At 37.1% G+C, this 17,837-nt stretch overlaps 1 protein-coding gene and 1 pseudogene across 1 annotated transcript; one reads left to right on the forward strand and one right to left on the reverse strand.

Annotated features, from left to right (window-relative positions):
- Positions 1-577: 577 nt before the first annotated feature.
- LOC125777592 (uncharacterized) lies at positions 578-5,577 on the reverse strand. The gene is made up of 3 exons (XM_049452682.1): positions 2,373-5,577; positions 706-773; positions 578-661 (listed from the first exon to the last, which is right to left on the reverse strand). The coding sequence occupies exons 1-3, from the start codon at positions 5,575-5,577 to the stop codon at positions 578-580; spliced, it is 3,357 nt and encodes a 1,118-aa protein (XP_049308639.1).
- A 3,622-nt stretch (positions 5,578-9,199) lies between these two features.
- LOC125777937 (small nucleolar RNA U3) lies at positions 9,200-9,329 on the forward strand (annotated as a pseudogene).
- The last annotated feature ends 8,508 nt before the right edge of the window (positions 9,330-17,837 follow it).

The following is a 17,837-nucleotide window of genomic DNA, read 5'->3' on the forward strand; positions in this document are numbered from 1 at the left end:
ACAGCCTTTCTCCTAATTCATACGGTGGCTACGGTATAAAGATCAGCTGAGATAGTGGTACATGTTCTAATTCTATGCATTTACACTAATGTAGGTATGTATGCTTGCCTAAGCAAGTATGATAAGAGTGCGTTATCAAAGTCACTCAAATAGCCAAAACCGGTTTAGCGATTGCCGGCGCTCAGACTTAAAGCAAGCATATCTTTAGTTTAAACTATGTTGTTGTATACAATTAAGTGCTAAGAATGTTGGCACATAACATATGTATAAAAGTAGCAGTGATGATTTCTACTACTAAATTCGCAAATATAAACTATGTATCTATTTCTTAACATACTCCGCCCGTTGAAAGGTTTAGGCTATCAAGATATTATCATCGATTGGTAGGAGACACAGCTTGGAAACAGCTCGCTTGTACACGCCATTTGGTGTCTTTAGAACTGCGACTCGCACCACCTGGTCCTTTCCGGAAATGGTTTCGATGACTCTAGCCAAAGGCCACTTTAGCGGGGGATTGTTCTCGTCCTTTATCAAAACCACGTCCCCGAGCTTGAGATTCAACGAAGATGAGTGCCATTTATGGCGTTGTTGTAGAAGAGTTAGATATTCTGACTGCCATTTCTTCCAGAATTGTTGTTGCAGGTAGCACACTCGCTGCCATCTGCTAAGATGATTAATATTGAGAGGAGTGATGTCAGGCTCTACCACGGATGTGAAGGGTGCGCCAATGAGAAAGTGCGCAGGGGTAAGCACCTCGAGATCGTCAGGACTCTCTGTAATGGGACATAAAGGTCGTGAGTTTATAATCGCGGATATTTGGCACACAAGTGTGCGAAGCTCATCAAAGCTTAATTTAGAAAGGCCCACAACTCTATAAAAATGATATTTGGCCATTTTGACTGCTGCCTCCCACAAACCGCCAAAGTGGGGAGAGCGAGGGGGTATCACCTTCCATTCAATTTGATCGCTCGCACACTGCTCGTGAATCACTTTCGAATGCTCTTGGCTCAAAAATAGTTTTTTCAGTTCCGATAGCTCATTTTTAGCTCCAACAAAATTGGTGGCATTGTCTGACCATATAGTTTGAGGTCTGCCGCGCGTACAAATAAATCTCTTAAGGGCTGCGAGGAATGATGAGGTTGCCAAATCTTTTACCAGCTCCAAATGAACGGCCTTGGTGGCGAAACAAATAAAGATGCAAATGTAGCATTTAATTGGAGCTCTATTGCGTACGTCCGATTTGTAGAAAAATGGCCCACAAAAGTCCCATCCGGTAGTTAGGAATGCTCGATTGCATTTAACTCTTTCCGATGGTAAATTTCCCATTAAATGTTCCATAAGCTTAGGCTTGACATGAAAACAACGAACGCATTTGTTAATAATTCGACTTACGGTTTTACGCCCGCCAATAGGCCAATACTGTAGACGAATAGATGCTAATAGCGATTGAGGTCCAGCGTGTAAAAGTTTCCTATGAAAACTGCTGATGATTGCGTCAGTCACCGGGTGACGTTTTGGCAAAATAATTGGGTGTTTCGATGAAAAATCCAAATTTGAATGCTGAAGTCTTCCACCAACTCGAAGTAAACCGCGCTCGTCGAGAAAGGGAACGAGCGAACGAATTTCAGATGAAGACTTTATCGCTTCTTTGGATTCGAGTGCTTTGTATTCATCTCGAAGATGTGCCTTTTGAATCATTCGTATAAGTATAAAGGTTCCTTCCTGTAATTCCTTTACTTTGAGTGGTCCAGAAAATCTCATTCCAGCTCTTCTGGAAAACCGATAAATATATGCATATACTCTCTGTAATTGTTCAAATGAGTTAACAAATTTGCAACTTAAAGATATGTCTGAAGTAGAAACAAATACAAATGCACGCTTTCGGCCCTCAGGCAGGTCCTTTGTTGGTAGGAGAGGAGATTTAGGCCAGTTAGATTGATCGCCACCCAGATAAGAGGGACCGTATTTCCATAAATTCATGTTTAATAGTTCCTTGGGGCTAGCTCCTCTTGAAAGAACGTCCGCTGGGTTGGAATCTGTTGGAACATGGCTCCAAACCATACCTGTTGTGAGAGTTTGAATGCTGTTAATGCGATTTGCGACAAAAACGTTGAAATTAGCTGGTTCACTACGCAACCACGATAGCACTGTTGTGGAGTCAGACCAACAAAATACTCCTTTTGCTTTGAAATGCGCAGAATTGATTGCCTTTGCGATTAATTCTGCTAACAGTAATGCACCACTTAGCTCAAGCCTCGGTACCGTTAAAGGTTTTAGTGGAGCTACGCGAGATTTGGAGCAGAGAAGGTTGGTTCGGATGTGTCCGCCTCTTTCAGCGCGTATGTATATGCAGGCCCCATAGGCAGCCTCACTTGCATCACAAAATCCATGTAGTTGTACTTCAGCTTCTGGCATCAGCAAGTATCGATCAAAACTAAAACGAGTTATTAGTTTGTATTGATTGCATATTTCTAGCCATTCTGTTTGAATTCCTTGAGGTGGGCTTTCGTCCCAATGTAGCTTCTCTTTCCACAAATGCTGCAAGAATATTTTGGCTTTGGCCACCACAGGTCCGATCAGACCAAGGGGGTCGTAAAGCCTAGCTATAGCCGAAAGGATTGTGCGTTTAGTTACCTTAGCCGATGTTCCGAAGGGTGAAAAGGAAAATATGAATACGTCCAACTTTGGGTCCCAAACCAATCCAAGTGTCTTTGTTATGCTTGTACCGTCGTCGAAGGTTAGGAAGTCCTGTTTGTCATTATCTTCAATATCAATCAAGACTCGATCATCATTCGAACACCATTTCCTCAAGTGAAAGTTTCCGAGAGACAAACACTTTTTAGTCTCATTTAATATCACCTTTGCCTCACCCACCGAGTCTGCACCGGTAATCATGTCATCCACGTAAAATCCATGGTGTATCGTTTCGGCTCCAACGGGATAAACATGAGCTTCATCACGGCCAAGCTGCTGCATTGAACGAATGGCCAGAAAAGAAGCTGGCTTCGTTCCATAGGTGACTGTATCCAACTTAAAAATGCGAAAATCTTCATTAGGTTTGTCCCTCCATATTATACACTGCAGGAAGTTGTCTGGATTAGCTATCCTTACACAGCGATACATTTTACAAATATCTGCAGTAAGAGCAATTTTGAAAGTGCGAAATCGAAGCAAAATATCAAAAAGTGGAGGTTGAATGGTTGGTCCTTTCATCAGAATCGAATTCAACGAAAGTCCATTGCTGGTTGGCGCAGAGCCATCAAAAACCACACGTAGTTTTGTTGTTGTGCTATCAGCCTTTAAAACACAGTGATGTGGCATAAAATTCATTGGAATTTGCTTTGGTATAGTGTCAACGACTGACATATGGTTCAAATCAAAGTACTCCCTAATGAATGACGAATATTGTTGTTTTAGTTCAGCATTGCGCTGAAATTTCCGCTCTAAAGCCTTGAATCGATTGATAGCCTGCTGATACGACTCTCCTAGTTCGCAAGAAGGTGATTTTGTTGGTAATCGAACCGAAAACTCACCAGATTCTAATCGCTTATGGGTTTTTATAAAGTGCTCTTCACACAAATCCTCCTCTATTGTAGTCTTTTGTGTGAAGTCAATACAATTCTCTATTTCCCAAAAGCGTTGAACTAGGTTATGTAAGTCGTCATCTGTGTCATTTGCTAGAGCCGTGTCGATGGCTGCTAAGCAAGATAGCTTCGAAATGTTGTATGTTGTTGCGCCTGATACAACCCACCCTAGCTTTGTCTTTTGTAAAAGCGGTAAATTTTCAGCCAGGCGTATCTGGCCGACGCATAGCAGGTCAAAGAATAAACTAGCTCCAATGAGCATATCAACGCGTTGCGGTTCGAAAAAGTATGGATCTGCTAAGCGTATGTTTTGTGGTATATTCCAATTAATACCCTTTAAAGAACGAGATGGTTGAACATCGGTTATGGTGGGGGTGATAACCGCAGACAATTTGGCAATGTAATCGTTACTGCGCGAATGCAGGTCGAAATTAACGATATGATTAGCAACGAAATCATTTTGGCCTATACCAGAAATGAATTGTGAAGATTTGATCTTCTTCAATTGTAGTTGATTAGCGAGTCGATTCGTTATAAAGTTCAATTGTGATGCAGAATCTAGCAGAGCCCTACAGGGAATGAGGGAGCCAGATCGATTTTTTACATAAATTATGGCGGTTGCTAAGAGAACGAAATCTCTGTCAGCAACGCTAGCCTGAACTTCAGATGCGACGAGTGCAGAGGCTGAAGGACCGAAAGATGAAGAAGAAAGCGAATACGGGTTGAACGAACTAGATGTAGTTGGTTGTGATAGCTGCGTTGGTTTATCAGAAACCATTGGTTGTGAAATTGTAGGAAAAGAATTTGTGTCTTGATGAAGCAGACTGTGATGCTTCGACGTGCAATGTCTACAGTGTCCGGACTTGCAGTCTTTAAGTGAATGCCCGACTCGAAGGCAATTCAAGCATAAGTTTAATCGTTTTGCTTCTTTATAGCGCATGGTGGGCGAAAGGCTTAGAAACTGCTTGCACTTTGCGATTTTGTGTTCACTAGAACTGCACAATATGCATCCAGCTACAGCTGCCGTTAACAGAACCTTACGACTAAGGTGATTTGACAATTTCTTGCCTACCTGTTTTTCCGGAAGTCCAAGGACATACTCTACATTTTCCAGTTGCTGACAGCGTTGTTCCAAAAATCTAGCCATTGAATTCCATGTAGGTATTTCGCTTACAGGTGTTTGCTCCTCCCATTTCGCGCGAGATTTGACGTCCAAATTTTGGGACACTAGTTGAATGAGTAAACAGTCAGCAATCTGTTCCTTGGTTCCCATAGTTTGCAATGCCCGCAAGTGAGCGTTTACGATGTCGCTGAGTTCTCGAAGTTTGGCAACCTTATCACCCTCTACCCTCTTGAGCTGAAAAATATCTCTGATATGAGCCTGGAAATTTAAGCGTTTATTATCAAATCTAGCCTTTAGCAAATCAATAGCCTTATCATAATTTTGTTCATTTATCTCTAATGAACGAATGGTGTCCAACGCTGCATCATGTAGACTTGACCGAAGGTGCTGGAATTTCTCAATTCTTGTTAAGTCTACGTCCTGATGTACAACGGTGTTGAACATCGAGAAGAAATCTGGCCATTCCGAATATTTACCGTTGAACGTTGGAATTTGCAGGACCGGTAACCTCTGCTTTGGCTGAGAAACAATAATTGACGTTTGATCGCCAGCAAATGGCCGCGTCGTAGAGCTGTGAGCTTCGGAAGCCCCGCAAGCGTGCCGCTGACGTGTCAGTTTGGGTTTTACCTCAATGTAGTGGTTGGTAAATTCCGCTAAAAGATCATCAGTGTCGTTGTCCTCTAGTTGCGTGTAGAGAGCATCAAACCTTTTTTCCAGCCTATCCACTTGCTCGATACGTACCTCCACGGCAGCTTCGTCGAATTCACGCAAGACATCGAAAGTCAACGTGTTGTTGAGTACGGTGACTTGTTGGATAAATGAATTCAGCTTCTTCTGGGCTTCAGCTGATTCCATTTTCTTGGGTGCCATTTTTTGCGTCAACGACCGAAAGTTTTAAATAAATTTGCGAAAAATTACGAAATTATTATTATGTTAATTCCGCGATCACGTCGGGGTCACCAAAATGTTTGGAGGACAATAAGCTTTTTTATTGACCGTGTAAATGATTCGAACGAAAAGAAAAACGAATTTAATTATTTTAGTTAAAACGATTTATTACGATTTAATTTTGTTGCCGATCGCGCTTATTTTATATAATATTTAACAATGATTAATTGCTTGCGCTTGCGCTTGCGGTTATCGCGACATTCTAATGCGACAGACTAAATTAACAGCTGTAACAAGTTGATTAACCTACAGCCTTTCTCCTAATTCATACGGTGGCTACGGTATAAAGATCAGCTGAGATAGTGGTACATGTTCTAATTCTATGCATTTACACTAATGTAGGTATGTATGCTTGCCTAAGCAAGTATGATAAGAGTGCGTTATCAAAGTCACTCAAATAGCCAAAACCGGTTTAGCGATTGCCGGCGCTCAGACTTAAAGCAAGCATATCTTTAGTTTAAACAATGTTGTTGTATACAATTAAGTGCTAAGAATGTTGGCACATAACAAAATATGTATAAAAGTAGCAGTGATGATTTCTACTACTAAATTCGCAAATATAAACTAGGTATCTATTTCTTAACAGCTATGATTAAAAATCTCCACCATTCGTGTAGCATTAATGATATTATCGCTGATTTAAGGGAGAACCCTTAAACATGTTTTTAGCTACTTTTGATTCTAATGAAGACATCAAGAATATTTATGAAATCAAACACATTCCCCACACCGTTGTTCTCATCGAGCCTATTAGGAATTCTAAACTTATTCCACAATGTAAAAATTGCCAGGCATTCGGACACACCAAGAACTTCTGTGACAAAATGTCAAAGTGCGTTAAATGCGGTGGTAAGCACAAAACCATCGAGTGCCAAAAACCAAACTCAGAAAAACCAAAATGCTGTAACTGTGGCGAAAGCCATCCAGCAAACTCAAGAATGATAGAATACAAGATTACGACAACCGCCATTATGAAACGTCATAGTTGCGTGTTGAGAAGAACAAGAGTGAAAAACTGTCAAATGGCTTGCAAATTGTAAACAGAAAAGTGAACACTTTTGTAAATTCGCAAAATATTATTAATTCTTTCGATTTTAATGAAAAGTTTTAGTGATGCGATTGAATATTGTTGAGTGAAAAGATTTGAATCATTTCTAAAGAAATATATCGGCCTATTGATAATAAAATTGTCTATTAAGTTGTGATTCAAATGGAGAAGACGTTTCTTGTGTTGTATATAAATATATACATATATTATAAGTTCAGATGTATCAGATGTATGAAATTATGATAAGAGAATTGTGAATATATCATTTATTTTGCAAAATAACACCCATTTTTTGGCAACTTTTAAATCGGCCGAAAAACTGAAAAAACTCGTTTTCGATCCTTTAATTGCATAATAATTATTACAACAAGCCACTGCACATTTCATTTTAAAAAATTAATATATTTATGCTTAGAAATTTAAATAAATACAAGAGTACACTTTCACTGGTTTTCTTCATTTGAACAATTTCCACACATGCTACTCTATTTATTGTGGATGTGCCTAAAACTACTTATATATATCTTTTCTCGCAACAATAATCTAAACATTCCACTGAAATTTTTTCTACAAAGACGAATGAATTAATATTATTTTGGGGATTTCCAAAAGTGTTTACTTTTCTGTTTACAATTTGTATGCATTTCTATGCTTGTTCTTCTCAACGCAAGAGTGTGACGTCACGAAATTGTTGCACAATGTATTTGTTTTTGTAAGAATTGTCAAGAGCTAAACCGAAAAAAACTAACGGTAAACTAGTGTCGTAATCAGAGGATGTATTGTTGCCAAGGAGCTTCAAAGCATTCATAACAAAGCCTTGAAGCAACAAAAAGTATCCACAAATTTGCCCAGTACATCAAATAATCCACCCATTGGTAGTAAAAGTACTGTCAACAAGCAGAATCGTGTACAGACGAGTAAGCTCACTTTTTCTGAAGTACTGAAAAGCAACTCAAACGTGGTAAACGAAAAAAAACACAAAGATGATCCTTGAGATGTTAAAAACAAGAAAAATTCAATAACGATCTGTGCAGCCGTTTAAATAACCTCGAAAAAAATAAAACAAAATCTAAGGCATGAATGTTGCTCTCCGAATTATGACATGGAATGCAATTGGACTATTAAAGCACCAAGAAGAGCTTCTACTTATTTTACAAAAAGAGAAAATAAATGTATGTCTAATATCCGAAACTCATTTTACGAGACACAGCCATATAATTTTCAAAAACTACGATATCTATCATACAATCCACCCTAGTAATTGTGCGAGGGGAGGCACTGCTGTTATTGTTAAAAACAGCATTAAACATTATGAGGATAGAAAAATCAGTACGCACAATATTCAAACCACAACTATTACATTTAAAGCAATGAACCAACCCTTGTCAATTACTGCAATATATTGCCCGTCGAGATACAAAATCCTCGTTGAAGAATATAAAGAACTTCTCAATATGCACAAAGACAAATTTATAGTAGGGGAGCCCAAGAGGGGATTTTTGCAGTTACTTAAGCGTGCCAGAAAACTTTATGGGGAGAAACATTGCACCTTTTTATGTACCCCTACCAAATATGAGCCCTTAATATGGAGGCGTGCGTTGGGGGGAGTTCGTCAGATTAGAGAAAAAAAATCGATCCTTCGGGAAACTCGAGCGCGTAAGATTAAGAGATGGTAAATTAAATGCATGAAGATGAGTGTATATTTCAATATTCTGACAGTTTGAGGATGGCTTAGAGAAATAGCAGGGTGACAAATCTGTAAAAAAAAACGTCACATTGAAATACTCGAGCGCGATAGATTTTTTTTTTCATTTTAAAGGTAATTCTGTCAGAATCACGAAAATCATATAATCTGACAGTTTCCGTGGGGCGATACAGGTAAAATCGTCGAAAAAAGGTCAAGCGTACTGATCACCATACCGCGGTTGTTGTTAGTAAACGCTTGACACTTTTGTTTGCTTCGTTCGTTTACAGCGATCAGTTTTACATCCATTGTAAAAATGAGTGACGTTAGTCTCAAATGTGTTTACTGTAGCGAAGAAACGTATGAAAAAAAGTTTATTCCACAAACTCTAAATTTTTTTAAATTTTTTTGAAGTTATACTTCTTATATGACGCCGGAAAAGGTTGCGATAGATTCTGGTTGCGAAACCTTCCATATAAAAGTAACGCAAAGTTGCGCAACCTCGCTCCATCCATATGAATGTAACGCAACCTTGTCTGCGAAGATGTGCGAGCAGCAAGCGAAGCGGTGACAATCGGCGATCGTTTGTTCGTTTCTTTCGGCACAGCTCGGCCGACACGACAACACAACACAATGTTCCATGCTTATGCTGTTGTTGTTTTTGTAGAACAATGTTTCAATTTTTGGTTGGTGACATATTCACATGTGTGCGCATTGAAGTTATACTTCTTTTTCTTTCGTTTGTCTTTCATTTCTGCGAATTCTCAACTATTTTACGTATGTTTTGGTTGAAATACTCTGCGTTGGCCTTTCAGAATCACACAGAATCATTTCTGTGGTTTTTGAAACTGACCCACGAGGACGAGGTATATGGTTTTATCTGGGAGCGTGGCATTTAAGAAAATCGCTCGCTTACAAGGGATAAAACGACTTCTGAGTGGCTATTTTAATGAATAAATTCACAGAATCATTTCTGTGCTTTTGGAAATCTATGCTGATAAATATTTTTTTCTTACTAATAGAAAATAAATTTATCACAGCAATATACATATACATAATATTGCTGTGATAAATTTAATTTCTATTAGTAAGCAAAAAATTAAAAATAAATTTGTTAAGACTATACTTCTCAGGGCATCATAACAATGTTATGTATATGTATATACATATTATGTAAATGTATATTGCTGTGATAAATTTATTGCGAAAGCAAATGTTCTACAAAGTAGGTATATTCTATACTTAAACAAAATTATTAGAACCCATCGTATGTTTCTTGCATTCATAACCAAATCATACTTAAGTCAGCGCAACGTAATTATCAATGGTGGTGTTGGTGGTAAGCGATTGGAAGGTCAAGATGCTAACACAGGTCCCAGGTTCGAATCTGGACAGAATAAATTTTTAATTTTTTGCTTTTAACATCGTATACTATAAGAATATATATTTTTCTTTATTTTAATTTCTATTAGTAAGAAAAATATTTATTTGTATAGTATACGATGTTAAAAGGCATACATCTTCTATCCTATCTTGTGTATCTTCACATGCTCATATGAGTGTATGTATACGCATGTGCGCGCATTGACTTGCATGTTCATACATTCATATATACTTATATGTACATATATTTGCATACATTGCCGAACAAATAAATCACAAGCATACAAACATACATATGCGTACACATATGAATATGTCACCAACAAAAAATTGATCTTCACAAGTCAATCCGGCAGCCAAATTGGCGAAGAACAAAAGAGAGATGATTACGCTGCATATTCTCTTCCGCAACGAAGAGACGGAACTACTTTCTGAGTCAAAATTCATTCATTTAGACTTTGCTTTATTCTTCATATGCATTTCTGAATATCACTAAGAAGTATAACTTCATCCGCGCGTAGGGACTCCACGCACCTTTTTTTTTTTAATACATATAATATTGTATATGTATACACTGTTTTTATTACATCCTGTAACAAAAACAAGAACCAAACAGAATTCTTCCACTTTTAAATCGTCAGATTAACGATATGCCTCTATATAATTGTCAGATTATCTTTTGGGAAGACTCTGACATCAAGTTCATCCGCCTGTATAAAAATCTGACGCGCTCGAGTATCTCAAGGTCACCTTTTTTTTTACAAGTTTTAAAATCAATAAATTACTTTTGTCCACGTCGAAATTGTCAGAAATTGAAATGGTACACTTTTTAGAGGTTCATTAACATTCGCTTAGAAAATCTGACACGCTCGAATAACTTATTTTTTTTTTTGAACCTGTCATTACGGACTTCAACCCTGACTTGATTGTCAGATTAATATATATCGACTATCAGAAATACAATGCGCGTATATACCATAAATAACTGAGGCGCTTGAGTATTTTCATGTGACTGTTTTTTTTACATTTTTGAAACCAATTACCCGCTCTTCTCCCCACTAAAATGGAAAACTTCACCTAGACTTTCTTTTTTTTTAAACGTTATCTTGACAATCTAGTAAGTCTCCATGACGCTCCAGTAACTGCAAATTTAGCACTCCGGGCTCCCCTACTATTATTATGAGAGGCGACTTTAACGCTAAGCATATTTACTGGGGATCTCTCCTAATGACAGGTAAAGGGCGAGACTTAAGATAACCAGGAAGATGTCTTAGATCTAAGCTCTGATCACTCCCCATTATTATTTAACAGTAAGTGAAGCAGTCATTAAAAGAGATCTTAGTCTGAAGCCCCCTCACCACTCGACAAAACCAACCTTAATAAGGCAACAGCAGAATTAAACCGAGAAATTGCTCATATTAAGAATTAGTCAATTAATAAATATTTATCTCAACTATCCTCTGACAAAAAAGATGAAAAAGTACAAAGTATCTGAAACGTCCAACAAGTCACGTTGCACTACTAAAAGTTGCTTCCAATACATGGGATAGAAGTGATTGTGCTAAAGCTAATGCATTTGCAAAACACCTAGCTGAAACCTTTCATCCAAACGAGGATAGTGAAATCGTGTTCCTCAGTGGTATTCAACAGGATCATGTAACAATCTCAGCAATCACCATTTGTGAACTTAAAAGAGAAATGAAAAAGCTTAAAGTTAAGAAAGCAGCTGGTTTCGACTTAATTACAGCTGAAGTGTTAAAGCAGTTACCATACAAATGTTTACGGAAGCTCACCTATTTTTTCAATACAGCAATCCGTCTGACATATTTTCCAAGCTTTTGGAAAGTTGCCGAAGTTGTTATGGTTCCTAAGCCAGGAAAGGATCCTCACGTAGTCTTGTCATATAGACCAATTTCTCTACTTCCACATATCTCAAAACTTTTTGAAAAATTAATTTATCTAAGATTAAAGTCTATAATCGACGAAAAGCAGTTAATCCCATCGCATCAGTTAGGTTTTAGAAATAAGCATTCAACAATAGAGCAAATTCACAGATAACATCAGAAATAGAAAAATCCCTGGAGGAGGGAAACGCATGCTCAGCTGTATTCCTTGACGTAGCACAAGCGTTTGACAAGGTATGGCACGAATGCCTTATGCAAAAACTAAAATCATGTCTTCCGGCTGAGTATTGTGCTTTTTTAGAATCGTATATTACCATGAGATTTTTCCGTGTAAAACAAGGAATGAATTCTCCAAACTAAAAGAAATTGAAGCAGGAGTTCCTCAGGAAAGTACATTAGGTCCACTTTTATATTAGGTTGTCAAAAACGTCTTGCGGTATTTTTATTGAATCAATTCGTGTGGCACCCATAAATCGAGCTTCATAGTGACTCCAAGCATCTTCAAATGGTTTATAACGGTTTGATGACTGCTATGCCGGTCTCTTTCGACCAATTCAGCGATTTTATCGCAATTTTCGACGACAGGCTTTCCGGAGCCGTGGCGCATCTTCGACCACCTCTACTACAGAACGAAAACGTTGAAACCATCGTTGTGCGGTGGAAATGGAAACTGTATCGAGTCCATAAACTGCTCAAATTTTATTGGCGGCTTGAGATGCATTTTTGCCTTTATCGTAGTAGTACTGTAAAATATGCCGTATTTTCTCTTTATTTTGCTCCATGTTTGCGATCAATCAAACACGTGTTAGCGCGTGAAATTAGCTTTCCAAAAAGGTATAGCATGACCCGATGCGATGAATAAAACTAGAACTACGCGCTTTCAGCGCCAACTAGCGAAAATATCGGAAAACTTTTTGACAACCTAAAATATTCTGTATACAAAAGACTTACCGTTAGTACCAAACAGTATGACTTCCACTTTTGCTGATGTCACCGCAATACTATGCGTCGAAAAAACAGCAGAAAAAGCTGCGCTAAACCTGCAACATGCAATCAACTCTGTAGTAAGTTGGGCTAAAAAATAGAGAATAAAACTAAGCGGTGGCAAATCGGTTCATGTAAATTTTACAAACAAAAGAATCCCTTAACAACCAATAAGTATTCTAGATGTCTGCATACCATACGCAAATACAGCTAAATATCTTGGAATCACGCTCGATGCTAGATTACGTTGGAAAGAACATATTAAAATAAAAAGGATTGAACTTAATCTGAAATTGTCGAAAATGAAATGGCTAATTGGGCGAAGGTCAAACCTGTCCATACACAACAAATTACTTCTTTATAAACAAATAATCAAGCCGGTATGGTCATATGGTGCGCAACTGTGGGGATGTGCCAATGATGGCAGTATTAATATTATACAACGTTTTCAAAACAAGGGGCAGAAATGTCGCCGAAGAAATAAGGAGTCAGGCAGATGCCCACTACAAAAGGCTTAATGTACATGTGAACGAGGAGGCTAGAAATCTTATTTTAGACACATCCCGCTCTAGTCGATTATGTTGAAAAAAACCACATAGCTTAGTTGTAAGCTAAAATATAAAAGAATTATATATACCATATATGTATGAATATTACTATTAATTTCTATGTAATTTGTTTTCAAGTTTTTCAAATCAAACTGCTCGTTAGTTTTTGAACCTAGTTGTAGTGATATCAAACATTGTTAAATGTTTATAATAAAATAAAAAAATATACATTATACGGTCTGGATCTTTTAATGTTCTATTCTCCAGGGCCGAACTGCGGTTTCATAGGAGTGATTGAGTAATTTACATACAGTAGCGAGTATGAATTGAAAAATGTTTGATCCTTTTATACTTATCCGTTCTAAAGAATCAATTTCAACCAAAGAGAAAACATAAATTATAGTAATAAAAAATTAAATGCAAGGATTGTATTGCTAAAATATTGTACTGTACTGCATGCATTCAATTTTGCGCGTGTGAATAGTATACATTTATTAAGCAAATTTAGAGAAGAGAAGGAGAGAGAGGCAGTAGCGGTGTTAGGGTAGGGCGCGGTTGGGCGACCGCGCAGGGCGCCGGTCAAAAGGCTCGTGCTCATAGTTCGAGGTCTGCTTAGTCGTAAATTCCTTCAATTAAGCGGATTTTTTTATGTTAGCAACACTTGAATGGAACGCACTATCTGTTCAATGGGAGTTCATTTTACGGGGAATCCCCAATCATAGAAAAACACATTGTCTATCTCCTTTTAACTTTTTGGTTAAAAAGAGCTAGCGTTGTTTAAGCGAAGCGTAACAAACTCAGCTCATTTGCATTCATAAAATCGGTGCACATACAAAACAATTATTTTAAAACAAACAGACGCGAAGTAGTAACCAGACGGTCCATGTTCCATTGCGATGCTATGTTCGTCACTATCCGTTTCTACTATCGAGTGACATTAGTTTTATCTAAAAAGTTGTATGGTGTAAAAGAATATACTTAAAGAATATACTTATTTGTTTTTTTTTTGTCGGATTATTTAATTAGGTAAGTACTTTTATCTATCTATAATTATTATAATAAAGAGGTAACATTTGTTTGTTTAAATGTTTGGCGTGGGGTGGCGGAGAAATAAGTGGCTTCTAAAAAATGTAATATTGGTTATACATATTATTATAATTGCAATACCTATAATTTTTTTTAGAAAATCCATTATTTTATTTTACATTTTCTACGGAAATATCTCAGAAAGTATAGCATTTACATCTTGTCAACAAATATTTGTTGTTTGTAATTATGTATATTATTTGTCGATTGACGTAGGTTTTACGTACACCTATGTGTACACCAAAATATGACATTTCAGGTACTTAAAATTTTAGCCTATGCCAAGCTCCATAAAAAAAGTTCGAAGTCTTTTGAAAAAAAAAAACGAATAATAACTCAATTATTTTTGCATAAAAAACCTAATACACGATTTAAATTTGTTTAAAGTTGATTGATTTGTAAATTTTATTGTATTTATCTATTTTTAGAAATTATTGGACCTAAAGGTTTAATTTGTTGCAGATTTTATTGATTTACAAAAATTGATTAGTACAAAATGTCTGAAAACGTTGAGAAAAAAAAGAAACCATCTGGGTCAGAATATAGAAAACGGAAAGCAGAAAAAGAGAAGGAATTTCAGAGAACAAAAAAGTTCATGAATATAGATAAATATATCATAACAAAAAATTAAGACCTGAATATGCCATCTACATCTGGAATAGAAATTAATGTATCGGTAGTGGAGCCTCAATCAGACAAGTCAAATCAGATAACTGAAGATTGTGGACAAAGTTTCCCAAAGTGAGATGATAAGCTGTCGTACAATTACAAATGCTGCTCCGGATGACTCCATTGGTGATGTACAACCAATACAAATTCTAGATGACGTTAGTACTGTTGTCGCCAATATATCGGATCCTGCCACTTGGCCAGTCACTCGAACTGGCAAAATCATTGATCATATAATTACTAGTGGCCCAGTGCAAACTCACATTGATAATTATCCGAAGAATGACACAGGCCGACATTTCTCTAATTCCCATTTCACAAAAAATCTTGCAAACAAGGAAACAATTCAGCGCCAATTCAGGATCGAGTTTATTGTTTTTGTTGTAGACTATTAGCATTAGTAGCTCAACGTCGAACTTAGTATCTGAAGAGTATAACAACTGGAAACACTTGTCTGAAATGTTAAGTTTTTTTTACCTTTCATGGATTGATGCTGAACTACGATTAAAAATAGGAAAAACAATAGACTGTCAAAAGCAACACTTGATTATTAAGGAAACTACAAAATGGAATAATGTTTTGTCTAGATTGATGCATATCACACTTTATTGAGTCGAAAACAATATGGCGTTCAGAGGTACTTCCGACAAACTATATACGCCAAATAACGGAAAGTTCTTAGGCTTTCTACAACTACTGGCCAAATTTGATCTAGTCATGCAGGAGCACTTGCGATTAGCTATGAAGGCTGATATTTCAGACCACTACTGTGGAAAAGATATTCAAAATGAATTAATAGAGCTGATGGGTGAAAAAGTGAAGTCAGAAATCATATTACACGCAAGGAAATCAAAATATTATTCTATTATAGCTGACTGTACTCCTGACATTAGTGACGTAGAACAACTTTCGCCGACATTACGATTTGTTGATTTATCAGACGATAATGAAGAAATATCAGTAAAAGAGTATTTCTTGGAATTTATACCTGTCAATGAGTCAACTGGTGAAAGACTGACTGAAGTTATTATTAATGTTTTAAATAAATATGGACTAAAATTGAACGATTGCAGGTTATGACAACGGGGCGAATATGAAAGGAAAAAAATCTTGGGGTTCAAAGGAGAATTCTCGACATAAACCCCTTAGCTATTTATGTGTCGTGTGGCTGTCATCGCTACAATCTAGTACTATGCGATGCCGCTAAGTCATCCGTAGGATCAGTCACTTTGTTTGGGGTTCTTCAGAGGTTGTTCACATTGTTTTCAGCTTCTGTTCATCGATGTGTTGTGTGATATCTTTTTGCCTGATCAAAATGTGGTTACTCCCATTTTTGTTTTAAATTTCATCAAAGATTGCAACTTACAAGAACTGTATCCAAATGTATGGATAGCATTGCGAATATTATTAACTATACCTGTAACGGTTGCTAGTGGGGAGCGGAGCTTTTCAAAGCTGAAGCTGATAAAAACCTATCTTCGATCAACAATTTCTCAATCTAGATCAGTATTTCCCAAAGTGGGCGATAACGCCCCCTTGTGGGCGCTGCAGGTGTCAAGGGGGGCGGTAAGAGACCCAAAAAGAAAATGGGGGCGTTGTGTAGAGGCCTGGGGGGTTATTTGTAATTTTATTTAGCTAGGAGGCCTCTTAGACAACGACTACATGAGCTCTCGACTCTCAACAACAACTTGTGAACATCAACTAATATGAATTAATGGATTGTTCAAACTCGGTTCTATATCTCTCTACGTAGTTCATATATCTGTCCTATTTTATTGAATATAGAAAAAATGAAAATCATGTTAATCGGTCGCTCCGTTTCATAACGGGTCATTTCGACAGGATAGAATTTATAGAATACTAACTGTCAAACGTATTGCTATTGCCATTGCCAAATCTGTATGTGGGCATTTGCTATCATACGAGTAATATAATCATTTGCGCAAAGGTGTAGGGTCAGTAGGTTCGAGCTGATGTAGCGCATGCTTTGAGCTCTTGAACTATATTATCCGAAAAATTCCTTTGAGTAATAATTCTGTGCAAAGACGAATTGATGAAATGGCTGAAAACATTGAAGAATCATTGTGCGATCACCTGAGGACAAGCCAATTCTCAATTCAGCTCTATGTGTTCACTTTACCAACTAATGAAGCATTGTTGTTGTCTTACGTGAGGTTTATTAAAGATGAAAAAATATGTGAAAAAATATTATTTGCTAGAAAGAGACCGATACAAAAGGCGAAACCATATTCAATATATTGGAAAAGTTTTGCGATGAGAAAGAGATTCCTTTGAAAAATATTATTTCAATTGCTACGGATGGCGCTCCGGCTATGATATGGTGCCATAAAGGCTTAATAGCGCACTTAAAAAATAAAATTCCAGATGTCCTTGGTGTACATTGCGTTATTCATAAACAACATTTAGTTGCTAGAAACTTAAGTGAAAAACTATTTCAATCACTGCAATATGTCATCAAAGAGGTCAATAAAATCCACAACAGCTCTTTGAATGATAGATTATTTCATCAGCTTTGTGTTACTAATGACGAGGATTTCAATCATTTGTTGTTTCATACTGAAGTTCGTTGGCTATCAAGAGGCAATTGTCTGACTCGATTCTACAACGTGTTTTACTCTGTTATAGAGTTCTTGGAAACTAAAGATACAGAATTTCAATACAAGGTCATAACATCAAAGAAGTATATAGCTTACATGACAGACCTGTATAAATTGTTCAACGACATGAATCTCCAACTGCAAAGCGATAAACTAAATTTAATTAAAACAAAAAACGTCGTTGCTGCTTTCGCAGCCAAACTGCTTCTACACAAAAAGAATCTGGGTAGACGTGAGTTTCACAATTTTCCGAATTTA

The sequence above is a fragment of the Bactrocera dorsalis genome, chromosome 3 (genome assembly GCF_023373825.1).
Source record: "Bactrocera dorsalis isolate Fly_Bdor chromosome 3, ASM2337382v1, whole genome shotgun sequence".
NCBI classification, from domain to species: domain Eukaryota; kingdom Metazoa; phylum Arthropoda; class Insecta; order Diptera; family Tephritidae; genus Bactrocera; species Bactrocera dorsalis.